The 20778-nt window shown below is 41.7% G+C and overlaps 1 protein-coding gene across 2 annotated transcripts in view; it reads right to left on the minus strand.

Annotated features, from left to right (window-relative positions):
- The window catches only part of GNE (glucosamine (UDP-N-acetyl)-2-epimerase/N-acetylmannosamine kinase), a 129011-nt gene that overhangs the window by 20761 nt on the left and 87472 nt on the right, over positions 1-20778 (minus strand). For both annotated transcript variants that reach the window (XM_077251844.1, XM_077251852.1), the window contains exons 2-8: positions 9099-9301; positions 7432-7883; positions 6344-6496; positions 6018-6230; positions 2734-2821; positions 1862-2072; positions 86-215 (exon numbers count right to left, since the gene is read on the minus strand). In XM_077251844.1, the coding sequence (XP_077107959.1) occupies positions 86-215; positions 1862-2072; positions 2734-2821; positions 6018-6230; positions 6344-6496; positions 7432-7883; positions 9099-9301 (1450 nt within the window). The remainder of the gene's footprint in view (positions 1-85; positions 216-1861; positions 2073-2733; positions 2822-6017; positions 6231-6343; positions 6497-7431; positions 7884-9098; positions 9302-20778) is intronic.

The raw sequence follows: 20778 nt of genomic DNA on the forward strand, positions 1-20778 counted from the left end.
GGTGAAGATAAAGTACTTGTTATATTACTCAGGTTATCATTAATATATTCAGACAATGTTAGGTATCTATCTGGGAAATACATACCCACACCAAGTATCCTGCAGTTCAGACTGACCGCTTCCGATGCAGCTTCCACGCACATCTTCAGAATCAACTCAATTCTATCCTCATAAGTTTTAGGATTGGGTTGGGCATACTTCTTTATGATTTCCCCCTAAGGTAAAAAAAGTTGATCAGGTATGAATGTTTTTCTTAAAAAAATAAAATAAACCAATAAATCTAAAACTAAAAGACATGAAACAGACACGAAACACGACGACAAGGGAAGTACTTTGCGTATATTCATGAACTGATTTTTCACATGTATTTTGAAGCTGATCCACTTCAAAATCTGCTTTATATACGCTGCCTATCGTTTAGAAAATCCATATTGCGGTTCACAGAGACTTTTTTCCTGATATTTCTGAAATGCCATCTCACTGATGCAAATTCATCGAGCTTGCTGATTTTGAAGTAGCAAATTCTCCCTCTAGCATATCATTACATTTATCAAATGGCCAGTTTTGTAGGTCTTCTAAGAATTAAACAGGTTATCCATTTACTTTCAAGCCAAAATTAATAAAAACTAACTCTACAAAAATTATGAACTAAAGTTGCACTCTGTAGCGCTATAACATGAATTGCATTACTGCACCAGAAAATATGTAAAATTGAGAATACTTAGTGCATAAATTGGCCAATACATGTGTACCTGGTACATATGATAAAGGCGATTCTCGTTGCTGGCAACCTGCCTGTGGGAATCTCTGACAGAGCACTCCACACCTCAGCCTTAGGCGTTTTTAATTGCAGGAGGATCCTACCTTCCCATATAAATGTAGACTTCAGCCTAAGAAAGGATTCACATTAGATAGGTTCCCAGCAACGAGAATCGTCTTATCATGGTTGCCGGGTACACATGAATTGGCCAATTTATACACCAAGTAGTCTCAATTCTACTTATTACCTAGAGCAGTAATGCAATTTAAATGTCATATATTTTATGTTTGTATACTATAGCGCTACAGAGTGCTACTTTATTTGTTGGTTATATAAGAAGATGGCTACTCTTAGTAAGCACCTGTACACACCTGATTTCTGTTTGGAAGTGACAGTCAGTCTTTTGATATTTGTCTACAAAAATTATGTTCACAACTGGGGGGAGTGAGACATGTGACAAACTCTTGTTAAATTCTGGAATGACACCAGTGTAAGGAGTCTAAAGAATGATATGGGTCCATAATTTACATCCACAGGCTTCTGATTTTACACAAAAGGTTTCTGGACAAAAATCATTGCATGCTCTGATGCAAGCTGTATCAAGAAGGTGTTCAGTGGGCACCACAAAGGCTCAGTGGTTAGCACTGTGGCCTTGCAGCGCTGGAGTCCTGGGTTAAAATCCCACCAAGGACAACATCTGCAAGGAGTTTGTATGTTCTCTCCGTGTTTGCGTGGGTTTCCTCCGGGCACTCCGGTTTCCTCCCACATTCCAAAGACATACTGATAGGGAATTTAGATTGTGAGCCCCATTGGGGACAGCGATGATAATGTGTGCAAAGCGCTGCATAATATGTTAGCGCTATATAAAAATAAAGATTATTATTATTCTCTTCTAGAAGCATTGTTTCTATATTATAGACTCTTTGTGCCCTGTGTAGGATCCTAACCACATCTCTGAAGACATACGCACTACCTGTAGATTTATCTATAAATGGAAACATTCTTGGAGTATATTGATCTCAGACTATCCCCATCTGGACATTTGGATTGCTGCTGTGAATGATATACAAGGATCCATACTTTCATGACACAATTATGTACCTTCATGCTGACAATCGCTATCCTAAGATTTGTTCCTCCTAGATCAACAGCCAAAGCACTCAGCGTTTCCAAAATGTGGTCAATATCTTGAGAGATACTTTCTTTAACTGGAGGGAAGCAAAACTTTTTCTGAAGAGGTTCTGACAAGCTGGTTGATTTGAGAAACTTTACAATTCTTGGAACAGAATTGCCATCACCGTATATTTTTGAGCTGCAAAAGAGGAAAAAAAAAGAAATAGTTTTCTGTTGCAGACCTTTGTTAACACACAAAAGGAGACAGTATGAGTACATCAGTGAGAATTGCTGTCATAAGCAGCAGGAGAGGACAAATAGTAATGTGCTTGATATCCTATATTAATATGGACATAATCAGAGCCATAAACAAAAAAAACAAAACAAAATAATATTAACATAGGTACAATGAGTGTAGAACAAGATACCCATCATAGTCCTCTGCTGCTGAAATTACGCCTTTGACTGGGAGCAAAGTGGCAAAATGCGTTTCGGGGCAGAGTGAAGTCTCCAGAGTCCAGAAACTGTATTGCATTCTTTAATGTTACATAGGACTTCTGGAAAGTCTTTGCTTTGAATGTTCAAATTGAGATTTTCCTGTTCAGAAATGATTATTTTGACATTGATTTGGTGTAAGAAGAAAATAGTGCTATAGTACTGCTGTACTAGAACGTGGCGAAACGCGTGTCAGGGCAGAGTGGCGAAACGCGTATTGGGGCAGGCTTCATTCTAACAAGACAGAAATATGAAAGGCATCTTGTTTTTGTGTTTGCCTTTTTATCTAGTCCATAATTCAATAAGTTTTATGACAGGTCACTCGAATATATATTATACTTCATACAGGGTGGCATCACACTTACCATGGATAACGTTTTCCAAATTGGAGCTGAAGAGCGTGAATTATTTTATTCTCTGTGTCTGCATCACGAACATGAAGCACATTTTCACCTGAAAATAACATTAAAGAGGTTGTGATAAAATCTGTAAGAAGCATTTAGAAGACCATGTCTAGCACCAATGACTCCGGTCACCTGGACTGCAATGAAAGGTGAAGTAATCTGAAAAAATGTTTGTAAGCTGTTAATCGGGCCCCCAGGTTCAGCATAATTAAGTTGTAAAACCACCGCTGTACATAACCGGGGAGAAGCCTTTGACCTTAAGCTCTCTATTTCTTCATTGTGTATTGGGGGGGTGGGGAAGGGTTAGGTGACAACCACCTGGGCGTACACACTATCTTTTTTCAGAAAGATTTAAATGAGTGCTATGCCAGATCCCCTTTCTTTCCAAGTTGATTTGAGACCTGTCTGAACATAAGAAATGTGAGCCACTAGAGATAGGATCCATCCATGAGGTCACCTTGCCATTGGTGGACGCCTTATACAGTTGTTGATCAAAACTGTGTAACTACCTGACATTTTTGTGTGTAATGAGAGTGGAATTAATGTAATAGTTAATCTCACAGTGTGCAACTTTAAGGGTATGTGCACACGTCAGGATTTCTTGCAGAAATTTCCTGAAGAAAATCGGAAATTTTCTGCAAGAAATCCGCATTTTTTTCGCGTCTTTTTTAGCATTTTGCAAGCGTAATTAGCTTGCAGAATGCTAAAGTTTTCCAAGCGATCTGTAGCATCACTTGGAAAACTGACTGACAGGTTGGTCACACTTGTCAGACATAGCGTTTGACAAGTGTGACCAACTTTTTACTATACAGGTCCTTCTCAAAAAATTAGCATATAGTGTTAAATTTCATTATTTACCATAATGTAATGATTACAATTAAACTTTCATATATTATAGATTCATTATCCACCAACTGAAATTTGTCAGGTCTTTTATTGTTTTAATACTGATGATTTTGGCATACAACTCCTGATAACCCAAAAAACCTGTCTCAATAAATTAGCATATTTCACCCGACCAATCAAATAAAAGTGTTTTTTAATACCAAACAAAAAAACCATCAAATAATAATGTTCAGTTATGCACTCAATACTTGGTCGGGAATCCTTTGGCAGAAATGACTGCTTCAATGCGGCGTGGCATGGAGGCAATCAGCCTGTGACACTGCTGAGATGTTATGGAGGCCCAGGATGCTTCAATAGCGGCCTTAAGCTCATCCAGAGTGTTGGGTCTTGCGTCTCTCAACTTTCTCTTCACAATATCCCACAGATTCTCTATGGGGTTCAGGTCAGGAGAGTTGGCAGGCCAATTGAGCACAGTAATACCATGGTCAGTAAACCATTTACCAGTGGTTTTGGCACTGTGAGCAGGTGCCAGGTCGTGCTGAAAAATGAAATCTTCATCTCCATAAAGCATTTCAGCCGATGGAAGCATGAAGTGCTCCAAAATCTCCTGATAGCTAGCTGCATTGACCCTGCCCTTGATGAAACACAGTGGACCAACACCAGCAGCTGACATGGCACCCCACACCATCACTGACTGTGGGTACTTGACACTGGACTTCAGGCATTTTGGCATTTCCTTCTCCCCAGTCTTCCTCCAGACTCTGGCACCTTGATTTCCGAATGACATGCAAAATTTGCTGTCATCAGAAAAAAGTACTTGGGACCACTTAGCAACAGTCCAGTGCTGCTTCTCTGTAGCCCAGGTCAGGCGCTTCTGCCGCTGTTTATGGTTCAAAAGTGGCTTTACCTGGGGAATGCGGCACCTGTAGCCCATTTCCTGCACACGCCAGACTCAGTCCACTGCTTCCTCAGGTTCCCCAAGGTCTGGAATCGGTCCTTCTCCACAATCTTCCTCAGGGTCCGGTCACCTCTTCTCGTTGTACAGCGTTTTCTGCCACATTGTTTCCTTCCAACAGACTTACCATTGAGGTGCCTTGATACAGCACTCTGGGAACAGCCTATTTGTTGAGAAATTTCTTTCTGGGTCTTACCCTCTTGCTTGAGGGTGTCAATGATGGCCTTCTTGACATCTGTCAGGTCGCTAGTCTTACCCATGATGGGGGTTTTGAGTAATGAACCAGGCAGGGAGTTTTTAAAAGCCTCGGGTATCTTTTGCATGTGTTTAGAGTTAATTAGTTGATTCAGAAGATTAGGGTAATAGGTCATTTAGAGAACCTTTTCTTGATATGCTAATTTATTGAGACAGGTTTTTTGGGTTATCAGGAGTTGTATGCCAAAATCATCAGTATTAAAACAATAAAAGACCTGACAAATTTCAGTTGGTGGATAATGAATCTATAATATATGAAAGTTTAATTGTAATCATTACATTATGGTAAATAATGAAATTTAACACTATATGCTAATTTTTTGAGAAGGACCTGTAGATGCTGCCTATGCAGCATCAATAGTAAAAGATAGAATGTTTAAAAAAAAATATATATATGGTTATACTCACCTTCTGCAGACAGCCGATATCCTCAGCGGCGTCCGTTCCTAGATGGTGTGGTTCAGGACCTTCGATGACGTCGCGGTCACGTGAGCGGTCACATGACCGGTCTCGCGACCAATCACAAGACAGCGACGTCATCGCAGGTCCTGAACCACACCATCTATAGGAACCGAAGCGGCAGCATGCAGCGGTGAGAGGCGGGAAGACTGCGGGGCCATCGAAGGTGAGTATATGACTATTTTTTATTTTAATTCTTTTTTTTGACCAATTATATGGTGCCCAGTCCGTGCAGGAGAGTCTCCTCTCCTCCACCCTGGGTACCAACCGCACATAATCTGCTTACTTCCCGCATGGTGTGCACAGCCCCGTGCGGGAAGTAAGCAGATCAATGCACTCCTAGGTGTGCGGAATCCCCGCAATTCCGCATTTTTAATGAACATGTTGCTTTTTTTTCCGCAATGCGATTTTTTCGCGGAAAAAAATGCAACATTTGCACAAAAAATGCGGAATACACTGTAAATAATAGGAGGCATATGTTAGCGTTTTTTTCGCGTCTTTATCACGTTTTTATAGCGAAAAACCGCGAAAAATACTGAACGTGTGCTCATGGCCTAAAGCCATAAGCAAATAAGCCAGTCTTAAGAGGCTTGAGACTCTGGCACAAAATCTATAAAATATGAATGTGTAGGTGGTAGGCTTAAGAGGCCATGATTTTTAGGAAACAAAGAGGGGGGACATTTTGCTAATCTCTATTAATTTATTTTAAAGGAATTCCTCATATCCTCACCAGTTTCTCTTCCAGTCTGCCTTGTTCCCAAATTGATGACTGGTGTTCCGAAAGCTCCCGCCTCGCGCACCCCGCAGCTGCTGTTCCCAATCATACATCCTGCATGTGCAACTAACTGGATGAACTGTTCAAATGGGACATGCTTCACTGCTCTGAAGTTAGGATGGTGCTCCACACCTTTCTTCCTCATCACTCGCACCATTTCTTTGCTTCCTGTAACAAGCACAATTTCATTACACATTACTCACCCATGGAAGAACTTAACATTTTCGGAAAACAGGTCAATACAACCCCAAAAGATCACAAAGCCTTTGCCACAAACTTACCCGCATCGATGTTTGGGAATAGAACCAAGGTTTTCTTATTGAATGAAATAAGAGCATCTAAGGTGAACTCATACATTTTCACCGAATGTTTAATATCTGTAGTAACCGGGTGCTGCAGAGCTACAATATATTCCCAAGGCTTCACATCGTCACCTGTGAAGCACACACACAAAAAAAGTACTCTTGAATGTTCTTGTAAAAGTTATATACACACACATTGATGAATATAATTATTTTCTACTTTTATCTCGCTCCTTTCCATATCCTTGTGCATTCAAAAGAAAGCCGTTCTACATACTTTTCAGTTATGGGAGCATACTATTTTAGTGAAAAGTGTGGGAGAATATATAAGCCAAATTTACAGTTCCAATTCTGAGATCATATATATGTTTTTAGGCAGATTTTGCTTTGACTTTCTTATCCATCCCAGACAGGCAGAAGAGAGAAGAGTCAGTCTTTCCTTTATACTTATGGATTCACTTTGGGCTTTGAGTCAAGACCTGCATAAGCGGCGAGTCCAGCCTAAGGCCACATTCACGTGTCACGGTCCGAATACAGACTGTGAATCACGAACCAGCTACGGGTCTCCCGACCCAAACTATGCCCATGAGGTTCTCAAGTTATGGTAAGGAGACCCACTGCCAGTCAGTACCTTCCGTACTCTGTGACACACAGATGTGTGAATATGGCCTATGTAACAAATTCCATTTTCTGAATTTTTTTTTTACAATATGTAAATTCAGCCTTTTCACCATTTCCCTGGTGCCAGGCTGCTTGGTAGGTACAATAATATAACACGTCATCAGTGCAGCACATCTGTGCACAGTAAGCCCTCAATCAAAATCTTACAGCAGACCCAATGGAGAGTGGTGCTCTAAGCGGTGACTGCAGCCACTCCGTGCACACCCCCCGTGACAAAGCCGTCAACTCCCGATGGGAAAGGAGTGCATTTTCTCACGGTAGCGGCACTTTCACTAAGGCAGCCAAGCAGTATTGGAATGCTCTTTACCTGCAAGTAAATATCATTTTCCCAGGTCCCCATTAAAGTAGTTAGACATCCAAAAAGAAACATGCTCTGTTGCACATACCGAGCCATGATTTGATAACACCCATGTAGTCCTTGTTTTTCAGATTTAGTAGCTTGTCATAAGAGGGACAACCAGCCAGAAGGATGCGGTCATGGTCCTCACACATGGCAATGAGGTGCTGTTCTGCGCTCCGGGTGCAGCAGACATGGTAGTGAGACAGTTTAGTGATGGCATGTCTGATTGAGTCATCAATCGTTCCACTGACTTCCCCTCCTTCTATGTGAAGGATTCTTATGTTCATTAGTGCCGCACTTGTAGCCAATGCTAATGCATCAAATCTGTCTCCATGGACTATAATGATGTCGGGTTTTAACCGGTTTAGAACATCTGGCAATTTTACTAATGCAAGTCCCACCGATTCCACCATGGCCGCTTCATCCTCTCCTCTCACAATTGTATGTAATCTTGCTTGAATGTCAAAGTCATCTTGTTCAATCATACGATATGTATTACTAAATAAAGAAGATGACAGGACAAAAATCAAGTTACCTTCACATCCGGCAGAAAAAGAAATGTTACTGGCTACAAGCAAAATACAAATCAATACATTTTTAATAATAGAGCTATATAAGGGCTCCCTCACAAAAACATTTTTTAACATTCTCAACCATAAATTAAGCATTTTTCATACAATTTTTATTTTTTAATTTTACTAGTATTTTTGGTAACTTGTATCCTTTTCATGTAGTTCTTGAAACCCTGCAGAGAAGGCTATGGAAAAAAATTCCTTACCCACAAAATACTACGTTGCCTAAAAAAAACTCCAAAATGTTTCAGACCAATATGCATTGTTTTTGTTATTATAATTTAATATAGTCTTTTTTCTTATATACCTCTGTTAACCATCAATAATGTGTTACATTTTGTGCTTTACATTTCTGCGGTTTCCAACGCTGATTCGGTCCTCATGTATCACATGACTGTAGTTCTTCCTTGACGGCTCACACTTAAGACCATTAGCTTTTTTCTTATTAGGGTAGGTGAACACAGTCAGTAATTGCTGCAGGTTGGACGCTGCGTACTTCCGCAAAGTCCAGATGTTACAGTATAGTGGATGAGATTTCAAGAAATCCCATCTCCACTATGCGTGCACGGGCGGCTTCCCTGCTGAGACGGACATGTGGCACGTCTTTCCAGACCGCAGTATGTCAATTTATCTTGCGGAATCGCTCAGTCTCCACAAGATAAATATCAACTATACAATGTATTGGGTGCCGAGATTCCGCACGGTTCAGTGATCACATGCAGAATCACCTGCGTTCAAAAGCCAGCAGCGATTTGGACGGAACGGACATGTGCTCCGTCCAAAGTGCTGCCAATTACTGACCGTGTGCACATACCCTTATAAGTCTATGAGAGTCTCATTCTAAGTCACAGACTTCCAATAAGAAAGTGACTTCTGGTCCACCCAGAATACAGTGTGCTGGTTGGTGACAACTGCCCTCACATAATGCAGAACACCGGAGCTGCGCAGGAAATAGCAGAAGACAGCAGATGATACATTTTTAATGCACACATTGATGATGGCTAATGGAGGGGGAAACTGCTGGAGTGCTCCTTTAAGTCTTAATCATGTACCATATTCTATACTACTTTGTCCTCCATTTTATTTTTTACCGTGTTTTCCAGCAAAGCAGTAAGTATAAAGATAAACACAAACAACTTACCCATAGTCATCAATCAGATGAGATCCAATCACCACTACACTAAGCTCAAAGTAGTCGGATTCTGCTTTGATTCCAACCATAATTGGAGCCAACTTGGAGTAATCTGCTCGGTTGCATGTTGCCACACATACTCGGAGTTTTCTTTGGTTTGTGTTTTTCTCCATGGCAACTTTCCGCTTTGATAAGTTCTCAAAGTAAAGCGCCTACAAAATACAGCAAAGAGAAAGTGATAAAAATACATTTTAGGAGATCATAGATTTCAACATCACACATATTTGGTATTTTATTAGCTATTTTGTCTTTTTTTTATATTTTATATCTATTTTTCTGACTTGTAGCAGGAGAAGTTGTAGTATAGTAACCATGAGCACTAGTTGACAGTTGTCCATTGCAGCCACATAATCGTGCCTTGTGACTAGGTTTTGGTTTCTGCCCTTCATTACATTTGATGTTCAGATTTCCAGAGTAGAATGAATAGAGCTCTGTCATGTCGGAAGTCGTTATAAGCATAGGAGTCACACAGCCGCCATCCCACATATGTATTTCTATGCCATCACTAGGCAATACGCTGCCAGTATGTTGTTTTCTGCCAACAGAGGGTGCATTGCTCAAGTGTTCAGGAAACGAGGGCATCATTTCCACAGAAAAACTTTTCCAGTGTGTCTAACAGTACAGTGACTCATAGAACTTATGTCAGTATCTGCCAAGAAGAAATATTTGTTCTTCAGAATCTACACCCAAGATTAAATGTTTATATAAGGTTTTGACTCAGCTCCATCAAAATGATATTCTAGATGTTGCTAAATATTTGACGTAGTGATGCTACCTGACCGCATTATTCACAGCACAGAGGAGAAACCATGAGGTGTGAGGAGGTAGACAACATAATAGCAAGCAGACGGAGGGATTTTCATTATAGAACAGAGCATGTGAGCTCACCAATATCGCCATGCTGGAACGCTCTATAACGACTAGTGATTCCTTTATATCTGCGTCCACTCAAGTCACCAATTCCCTCATTTGTGTCCACTCAAGTCAGTGATTCCTTTATTTTCGTGTCCACTCAAGTCAGGGATTCATTTATTTTAGTGTCCACTCAAGTCATTGATTCCCTCATATTTGTGTCCACTCAAGTCAGTGATTTTTTTATATTTGTGGACTCTCAGCTCATAAATCAGTGATAGCACTTTATATATTCACATCATTACCCTGTTAGTAGCAGATTATATATATATATATATATATATATATATATATATATATATATATATATATATATATATATATATATATATATATATATATACACACACACACACGCACTAGATGGAGGGTGATGACGTCCTGATGGGGGCAGGCTTTGCAGGACTGAGATTCTCTTGTCCCCAAGCCCCGTATAATGCTGCATAAAGGTTGCTTATGGCCCCATAAGATGCTCCATAGAAAATATGCCCCGTATAATGCTGCATAAAGGTTGATTATGGCCCCATAAGATGCTGCATTGAAAATGTGCCCATATAGTGCTGCATTATGGTTGATTATGGCCCCATAAGATGCTCCATAGAAACATGTGCCCCATATGCTGCGATAAAAAAAAAAAAAATGACAGACTCACCTCTTGTCTTCAGCAGGCCTCCGGCACTGGCGATATTCACCTGTCCCCGTTCCACCGCCGGGCGACGCTCCGTCTTCTGCATCCTCTGCATTGACTGTTCAGGCAGTGGGCAGTGCGCACACTAAACATGTCATCGCGCCCTCTGACCTGAACGTCACAGCCAGAGGACGCGGAAGACATTGCGGCGCACGGCGGTGGAACGGGGACAGGTGAATATCGGAATGCTTACCCTCCCCCTTTATACTCACCTGCTCCCGGCGCGGTCCCTGGCAGCTTCTCACTGACAGATGGTCTCAGGGAGCTTCTTCCTATGTTCAGCGGTCACATCGTACCACTGAACACAGGTAGAAGCTGCCAGCGCCGGAGAAGCAGAGACACGCCAGGAGCAGGTGAGTATGATGGACAGCTGCCACTCCCCCTCCCCCGCCGACCCGGCAATGACCCGCTGGAGGTCAAAGGAGCGCAAAGGCCTGTGCCACCAGCGGGTGCCATATTGGAATACCCATCAAGTGGATGACAGACAATTTAAGGCAATCATATAAATAGAGAATATATACGTACAGATTATATATATATATATATATATATATATATATATATATATATATATATATATACACATACACACACCGTATATATGTATATATATATATATATATATATATATATATATATATATATATATATATATATATACACACACCCACACACCGTATATATATATATATATATATACACACACACATACACATATATATATATATATATATATATATATATATATATATGTGTGTGTGTGTGTGTGTATATATATATATATATATACGGTGTGTGGGTGTGTATATATATATATATATATATATATATATACGGTGTGTGGGTGTGTATATATATATATATATATATATATATATATACGGTGTGTGGGTGTGTATATATATATATATATATATATATATATATATATATATAATTTATTAATCAATAGATCTTGGCAGGAGAAGTGTCCGTGTCTGGCTGTACAGGAACATGGTCTGATCATACCACATCTCCTGGGCAGAGGAGGACACAAAAGAGTATGCAGACATTACAGTAGGGCATCACAGCTAATTCTGTGAGGTACAACATTTCTCTGTTTAAAATGCAAAACACGTTTTGCCTCACAGAAAGAATCAGCTGCGACCCAATTCTGTCCTGTCTGTACAGTATTATTTCCTGCCCTGGCCACTTGTGGAACTCACTTGTATTTCAAGATCTACTGACAACCCCTTTGAAAGCTTTGCCACCTGATATTACAACAAACAATTTAGGAATTCAGATGTAAAAAGTGCTTATTTCAATATCAGGCCTGACAATTTAAAAAAAATAAAAGGATTGTACAGGCATTCCAACGTGGATTTTCTACCTCATCAGGTCTGAGACCTATATTTAGTAATGCATGCCATTTGCACTGTGAAATCTGGTGACAGATCTGCTCCAAAGACTAACAACTACTGTATGCGTAGCAAAACTCTCCTGTGAAATATTTAACAAATACACAAATTCACTCCACACATGAAAGGCCGGTGAGCAGACTGAACAAGCAGAGCTAGAGCCGACAGCGAAGTTTGACAGTCATGATGGATGAAAAACTGATAACGCACAGTAGCAATATACAGACACATCCGCATTCGAATTTGGTAAAATTGTTCCTAAATTTTTGAACTATTCTAAAATAAGAAGTTAGCACAAAGAAAAAATAGAAGAATGGCTTATTTTAAAGCAGTACCCAACTAGTCGCTAAGGTCTTTTTTGCCTCTAGCCCTACTGTTGATTAGTTTATCTCTACGAGTTAAACTTCTACCACTGAGATGAAGTTGGAGTAAAGGTGTATTTACTCTGCAAGATTACTGTGAATGAGAGTTCTTAAGAAAACCTGTATGGTGGTAATCTTCCAGTGTAAACAGGCTGCCAAACCCATCACCATCAAGCAGAGCGCTATTCACAGAATGAAAAGATTTTCTGGGGTGCAGAAAAGATCATCGTTATCAGCAGCACATTATTCCTTGTAAAACACGACTCATGCTGCCGATGTGTATTGACTGATCTATTACAGATCGTTCTGTGAGCATCTCAAGCGTGGTCCGCCTGTGTAATCAAGCTACTAAACAACCGCCAATCAGCAAATATTTAGGGACTGGCAGTTGTTTAGTGCCACTGCTTGGTCCACATGAAGGCATTTTTAGGCTCCATTGTACGTGAGCACACAGGCCGCATGGCTATGTACTATGGAACTGCGCTGGTTCCACTAGGAGGCATATGGATGGCTCCTTAAAGGCTTTGGCCACTTGATCTTGATATTAATAAGTGTGCTGGGGACATGGTCTTGTGGCACCACCACATTTATAAGCATGACAGATTCTCACAGACTGCACAGCTCTCCGGTCTAAACAATGTCTGCTGATGGAGGAGCATGTGACCAGACCTCTCCACCAGTCCCCTCCAATTGAAAAACTGTTTTCCACGCATACTTATGTTTTACTGGAAAGTATGATGATTAACAGGTTTTGTCACATGGTCCTCCCATAAGCAGCCACTGTATGGACAGGAGCACAGTGCAGTCTGTGAAGAAGGAGGAGAATCTTTAATACTTTTATATTAATAAGTGCCTTAAATCCTTGAGACATCTGTTATAATAAAGATAAAGTGGATACCCCATATAAGAAACAATCCATCTAGGCAGGAATACCATTATACATGATTGCCATAATGAAGTATAGACATTGGGGTGCAGCAGAGGCCCTATTCACCTCCATAGGAACCCTATTATGACACCATACAAATCGGAGCTGTAACTGAGGGTGGGCTAGGGGCAGAGGAGGCACTTAGCATTGACCACTTAGATCAAGCCTCTCTATAAACAGGAATGATGTCTGCAAAGAAATTGTGGAAAGGCTCAGACAGGCAGCACTACTATGTATCTCGCCTTCTTTCCATCCAACGTCTATCACATAACAACAAAAGAAACCCGGTACCAGTAAAGCATGAGTGACAGACTCCTGGGCAAACAGTGACTTGTGAGAAAATAACTTAATGACCTCACTATGGAAAAATACAGCTATCATCAAGTCTTTTAATAGTTACATGAAGCTACGTCAGATTTCATAGCGCAATGGAAAAATAAGAGATATGTGAACAACTACAAACACTTTTTTACCACTTTTCAGCCCATCTATGGCTCCTCGTGTAAGTTTTCCAATGTTCAAGTAAAAAAGGCAGCACACTGCAGCGCTAAGACATGCAAACATGAAACATGAAAACTGAACTGCAATACTGCACTAGAAATATGAAAAATGAGAGCGTTTAGCGCATAAAAATGGCCAATTTTATGTGTACCTGATAGCCCCTTTACGGCATCTCTCTTATATCAGGTCCTACGCTTGCCTACCTCGCTGAGAATAAACGTCTCCATGTGAATGGGTACCTGTGAAAAACCTCTTCCTAGACTCATATTCTCTCTCTCTGTGGAGGGGTACTGGACCTGCTGTAATTAAAACACCTGAGGCTAGGAGGCGGAGTGCTCAGTCAGAAGGCTAAATAATATATTTGAAAAAACTGACCGTCACATCCATACATAGACTAAGTGTGAACAGGTGCTGAACCTAGAGTAACCAACTCATATACAGTCAAGTAAAAAAGGCAGCACACTGCAGCGCTAAGACATGCAAACATGAAACATGAAAACTGAACTGCAATACTGCACTAGAAATATGAAAAATGAGAGCGTTTAGCGCATAAAAATGGCCAATTTTATGTGTACCTGATAGCCCCTTTACGGCATCTCTCTTATATCAGGTCCTACGCTTGCCTACCTCGCTGAGAATAAACGTCTCCATGTGAATGGGTACCTGTGAAAAACCTCTTCCTAGACTCATATTCTCTCTCTCTGTGGAGGGGTACTGGACCTGCTGTAATTAAAACACCTGAGGCTAGGAGGCGGAGTGCTCAGTCAGAAGGCTAAATAATATATTTGAAAAAACTGACCGTCACATCCATACATAGACTAAGTGTAAACAGGTGCTGAACCTAGAGTAACCAACTCATATACAGTCAAGTAAAAAAGGCAGCACACTGCAGCGCTAAGACATGCAAACATGAAACATGAAAACTGAACTGCAATACTGCACTAGAAATATGAAAAATGAGAGCGTTTAGCGCATAAAAATGGCCAATTTTATGTGTACCTGATAGCCCCTTTACGGCATCTCTCTTATATCAGGTCCTACGCTTGCCTACCTCGCTGAGAATAAACGTCTCCATGTGAATGGGTACCTGTGAAAAACCTCTTCCTAGACTCATATTCTCTCTCTCTGTGGAGGGGTACTGGACCTGCTGTAATTAAAACACCTGAGGCTAGGAGGCGGAGTGCTCAGTCAGAAGGCTAAATAATATATTTGAAAAAACTGACCGTCACATCCATACATAGACTAAGTGTGAACAGGTGCTGAACCTAGAGTAACCAACTCATATACAGTCAAGTAAAAAAGGCAGCACACTGCAGCGCTAAGACATGCAAACATGAAACATGAAAACTGAACTGCAATACTGCACTAGAAATATGAAAAATGAGAGCGTTTAGCGCATAAAAATGGCCAATTTTATGTGTACCTGATAGCCCCTATACGGCATCTCTCTTATATCAGGTCCTACGCTTGCCTACCTCGCTGAGAATAAACGTCTCCATGTGAATGGGTACCTGTGAAAAACCTCTTCCTAGACTCATATTCTCTCTCTCTGTGGAGGGGTACTGGACCTGCTGTAATTAAAACACCTGAGGCTAGGAGGCGGAGTGCTCAGTCAGAAGGCAAGCGTAGGACCTGATATAAGAGAGATGCCGTAAAGGGGCTATCAGGTACACATAAAATTGGCCATTTTTATGCGCTAAACGCTCTCATTTTTCATATTTCTAGTGCAGTATTGCAGTTCAGTTTTCATGTTTCATGTTTGCATGTCTTAGCGCTGCAGTGTGCTGCCTTTTTTACTTGACTGTATATGAGTTGGTTACTCTAGGTTCAGCACCTGTTCACACTTAGTCTATGTATGGATGTGACGGTCAGTTTTTTCAAATATATTATTTAGCCTTCTGACTGAGCACTCCGCCTCCTAGCCTCAGGTGTTTTAATTACAGCAGGTCCAGTACCCCTCCACAGAGAGAGAGAATATGAGTCTAGGAAGAGGTTTTTCACAGGTACCCATTCACATGGAGACGTTTATTCTCAGCGAGGTAGGCAAGCGTAGGACCTGATATAAGAGAGATGCCGTAAAGGGGCTATCAGGTACACATAAAATTGGCCATTTTTATGCGCTAAACGCTCTCATTTTTCATATTTCTAGTGCAGTATTGCAGTTCAGTTTTCATGTTTCATGTTTGCATGTCTTAGCGCTGCAGTGTGCTGCCTTTTTTACTTGACTGTATATGAGTTGGTTACTCTAGGTTCAGCACCTGTTCACACTTAGTCTATGTATGGATGTGACGGTCAGTTTTTTCAAATATATTATTTAGCCTTCTGACTGAGCACTCCGCCTCCTAGCCTCAGGTGTTTTAATTACAGCAGGTCCAGTACCCCTCCACAGAGAGAGAGAATATGAGTCTAGGAAGAGGTTTTTCACAGGTACCCATTCACATGGAGACGTTTATTCTCAGCGAGGTAGGCAAGCGTAGGACCTGATATAAGAGAGATGCCGTAAAGGGGCTATCAGGTACACATAAAATTGGCCATTTTTATGCGCTAAACGCTCTCATTTTTCATATTTCTAGTGCAGTATTGCAGTTCAGTTTTCATGTTTCATGTTTGCATGTCTTAGCGCTGCAGTGTGCTGCCTTTTTTACTTGACTGTATATGAGTTGGTTACTCTAGGTTCAGCACCTGTTCACACTTAGTCTATGTATGGATGTGACGGTCAGTTTTTTCAAATATATTATTTAGCCTTCTGACTGAGCACTCCGCCTCCTAGCCTCAGGTGTTTTAATTACAGCAGGTCCAGTACCCCTCCACAGAGAGAGAGAATATGAGTCTAGGAAGAGGTTTTTCACAGGTACCCATTCACATGGAGACGTTTATTCTCAGCGAGGTAGGCAAGCGTAGGACCTGATATAAGAGAGATGCCGTAAAGGGGCTATCAGGTACACATAAAATTGGCCATTTTTATGCGCTAAACGCTCTCATTTTTCATATTTCTAGTGCAGTATTGCAGTTCAGTTTTCATGTTTCATGTTTGCATGTCTTAGCGCTGCAGTGTGCTGCCTTTTTTACTTGACTGTATATGAGTTGGTTACTCTAGGTTCAGCACCTGTTCACACTTAGTCTATGTATGGATGTGACGGTCAGTTTTTTCAAATATATTATTTAGCCTTCTGACTGAGCACTCCGCCTCCTAGCCTCAGGTGTTTTAATTACAGCAGGTCCAGTACCCCTCCACAGAGAGAGAGAATATGAGTCTAGGAAGAGGTTTTTCACAGGTACCCATTCACATGGAGACGTTTATTCTCAGCGAGGTAGGCAAGCGTAGGACCTGATATAAGAGAGATGCCGTAAAGGGGCTATCAGGTACACATAAAATTGGCCATTTTTATGCGCTAAACGCTCTCATTTTTCATATTTCTAGTGCAGTATTGCAGTTCAGTTTTCATGTTTCATGTTTGCATGTCTTAGCGCTGCAGTGTGCTGCCTTTTTTACTTGACTGTATATGAGTTGGTTACTCTAGGTTCAGCACCTGTTCACACTTAGTCTATGTATGGATGTGACGGTCAGTTTTTTCAAATATATTATTTAGCCTTCTGACTGAGCACTCCGCCTCCTAGCCTCAGGTGTTTTAATTACAGCAGGTCCAGTACCCCTCCACAGAGAGAGAGAATATGAGTCTAGGAAGAGGTTTTTCACAGGTACCCATTCACATGGAGACGTTTATTCTCAGCGAGGTAGGCAAGCGTAGGACCTGATATAAGAGAGATGCCGTAAAGGGGCTATCAGGTACACATAAAATTGGCCATTTTTATGCGCTAAACGCTCTCATTTTTCATATTTCTAGTGCAGTATTGCAGTTCAGTTTTCATGTTTCATGTTTGCATGTCTTAGCGCTGCAGTGTGCTGCCTTTTTTACTTGACTGTATATGAGTTGGTTACTCTAGGTTCAGCACCTGTTCACACTTAGTCTATGTATGGATGTGACGGTCAGTTTTTTCAAATATATTATTTAGCCTTCTGACTGAGCACTCCGCCTCCTAGCCTCAGGTGTTTTAATTACAGCAGGTCCAGTACCCCTCCACAGAGAGAGAGAATATGAGTCTAGGAAGAGGTTTTTCACAGGTACCCATTCACATGGAGACGTTTATTCTCAGCGAGGTAGGCAAGCGTAGGACCTGATATAAGAGAGATGCCGTAAAGGGGCTATCAGGTACACATAAAATTGGCCATTTTTATGCGCTAAACGCTCTCATTTTTCATATTTCTAGTGCAGTATTGCAGTTCAGTTTTCATGTTTCATGTTTGCATGTCTTAGCGCTGCAGTGTGCTGCCTTTTTTACTTGACTGTATATGAGTTGGTTACTCTAGGTTCAGCACCTGTTCACACTTAGTCTATGTATGGATGTGACGGTCAGTTTTTTCAAATATAGTTTTCCAATGTTGTCAATGCTGTGCCAGATCTCCATCAGTTCTGGATTCATCTCGCCATTTTTATTACATTAGCTGCGTTATACTGTTGCAAATCTCTGCAGCAAAAACAGGCTGTGCCATTCACCTGTCACAAAGGCAATCTCAGAAAACATGGCACATCTTTAGATAGATGAACAATGCGCACTCACAGCTCCAAGCAATGACATAAGACACTGACGGAAGAATGTGCAGCATCCAATATCAGGGGATTGGTAGAATTTAAAGGGACTGTCAGCACAGAATGACTGCTCAAACCAAGTACAGGCGCATCATGGAGGGGTCAATAATTTATGTACACCTTCCCACCAGCTTGTTTTCCCTGTATCTGCACCCCCTCCTCTTTGATTGACAGTTCTGGCTTCATGGAGCTAGGGAAGGGAACAGGTAGATGGAGACCAAGCAGTGGGAAGGTGTAAATGATTCGCCCCACCGTGATGCACTGAGTGACTTGGTTTGGACAGTCACCCTGTGCTAAGTGAGTCCCTTTAAGTCCATTTAGACAATATTCTGACTGCTTGTACACTCCTTTCCAGCAGTGCCCCTTCATGTCTGAATCCCAATTTCGGGTATAAATAAGTAACCCCTCTGTTGGAGTGCTCAGAGCAGATCAATTTCCTAGCGTGACCCTTAATGGAAACCGTAACTGGAATTTGTCAGCAGCATTTTTGCCATAGAATCTGAGAGCAGAATAATGTAGGGGCAGATTGACTTTTAAGATTGCTACTTCCAATAGGTGGCACTAGAGTTCAAAGTTTAAATCGGATAGTTCAGCTTTGCTTTCACCATGAATAATACAAGGTATTGGACCACCGATGACAGACATATGTGAAACCATAAAACATTTTTTGGAGAAAAAGGGCAATTTGATAACTTATTTAGTGGAAAAAAAGTTTGTGTATCTGAAAAATGAGTGACTATTCTGAACAAAAAAGTTCATACAAGGTCATGAAATGCGGAATAAATTGAATTGGTTGGGCATAGTTTACCCAAGACATTAGCAGTGCATTGAGTTGTTAAACGTTTTTTTTTTTTTTTTACACATTGGTGGGGCCATTGAATTGGTCAGGCATTATTTCCCATCACACATTGGCCGGGCACTGTTTCCTATCACACATTGGCCGGGCACTGTTTCCTATCACACATTGGCCGGGCACTGTTTCCTATCACACATTGGCCGGGCACTGTTTCCTATCACACATTGGCCGGGCACTGTTTCCTATCACACATTGGCCGGGCACTGTTTCCTATCACACATTGGCCGGGCACTGTTTCCTATCACACATTGGCCGGGCACTGTTTCCTATCACACATTGGCCGGGCACTGTTTCCTATCACACATTGGCCGGGCACTGTTTCCTATCACACACTGGCCAGGCACTGTTTCCTATCACACACTGGCCAGGCACTGTTTCCTATCACACACTGGCCGGGCACTGTTTCCTATCACACATTGGCCGGGCACTGTTTCCTATCACACACTGGCCAGGCACTGTTTCCTATCACACACTGGCCAGGCACTGTTTCCTATCACACACTGGCCGGGCACTGTTTCCTATCACACACTGGCCGGGCACTGTTTCCTATCACACACTGGCCAGGCACTGTTTCCTATCACACACTGGCCAGGCACTGTTTCCTATCACACATTGGCCGGGCACTGTTTCCTATCACACATTGGCCGGGCACTGTTTCCTATCACACACTGGCCGGGCACTGTTTCCTATCACACACTGGCCGGGCACTGTTTCCTATCACACACTGGCCAGGCACTGTTTCCTATCACACACTGGCCGGGCACTGTTTCCTATCACACACTGGCCGGGCACTGTTTCCTATCACACACTGGCCAGGCACTGTTTCCTATCACACATTGGCCGGGCACTGTTTCCTATCACACATTGGCCGGGCACTGTTTCCTATCACACACTGGCCAGGCACTGTTTCCTATCACACACTGGCCAGGCACTGTTTCCTATCACACACTGGCCGGGCACTGTTTCCTATCACACACTGGCCGGGCACTGTTTCCTATCACACACTGGCCGGGCACTGTTTCCTATCACACACTGGCCAGGCACTGTTTCCTATCACACACTGGCCAGGCACTGTTTCCTATCACACACTGGCCAGGCACTGTTTCCTATCACACATTGGCCGGGCACTGTTTCCTATCACACATTGGCCGGGCACTGTTTCCTATCACACATTGACCGGGCACTGTTTCCTATCACACATTGGTCCAGCATTTTTTACAGTCACACATTGACTAGGTATTGTTTCCTATCACACATTGGCCTGGCATTGTTTACTATTATACATTGGTTGGACATTGAGTTGGTTGGCCAATGTTTACTTTTACACATACCACTA

The sequence above is a fragment of the Ranitomeya variabilis genome, chromosome 1, assembly GCF_051348905.1.
Source record: "Ranitomeya variabilis isolate aRanVar5 chromosome 1, aRanVar5.hap1, whole genome shotgun sequence".
NCBI lineage: Eukaryota > Metazoa > Chordata > Amphibia > Anura > Dendrobatidae > Ranitomeya > Ranitomeya variabilis.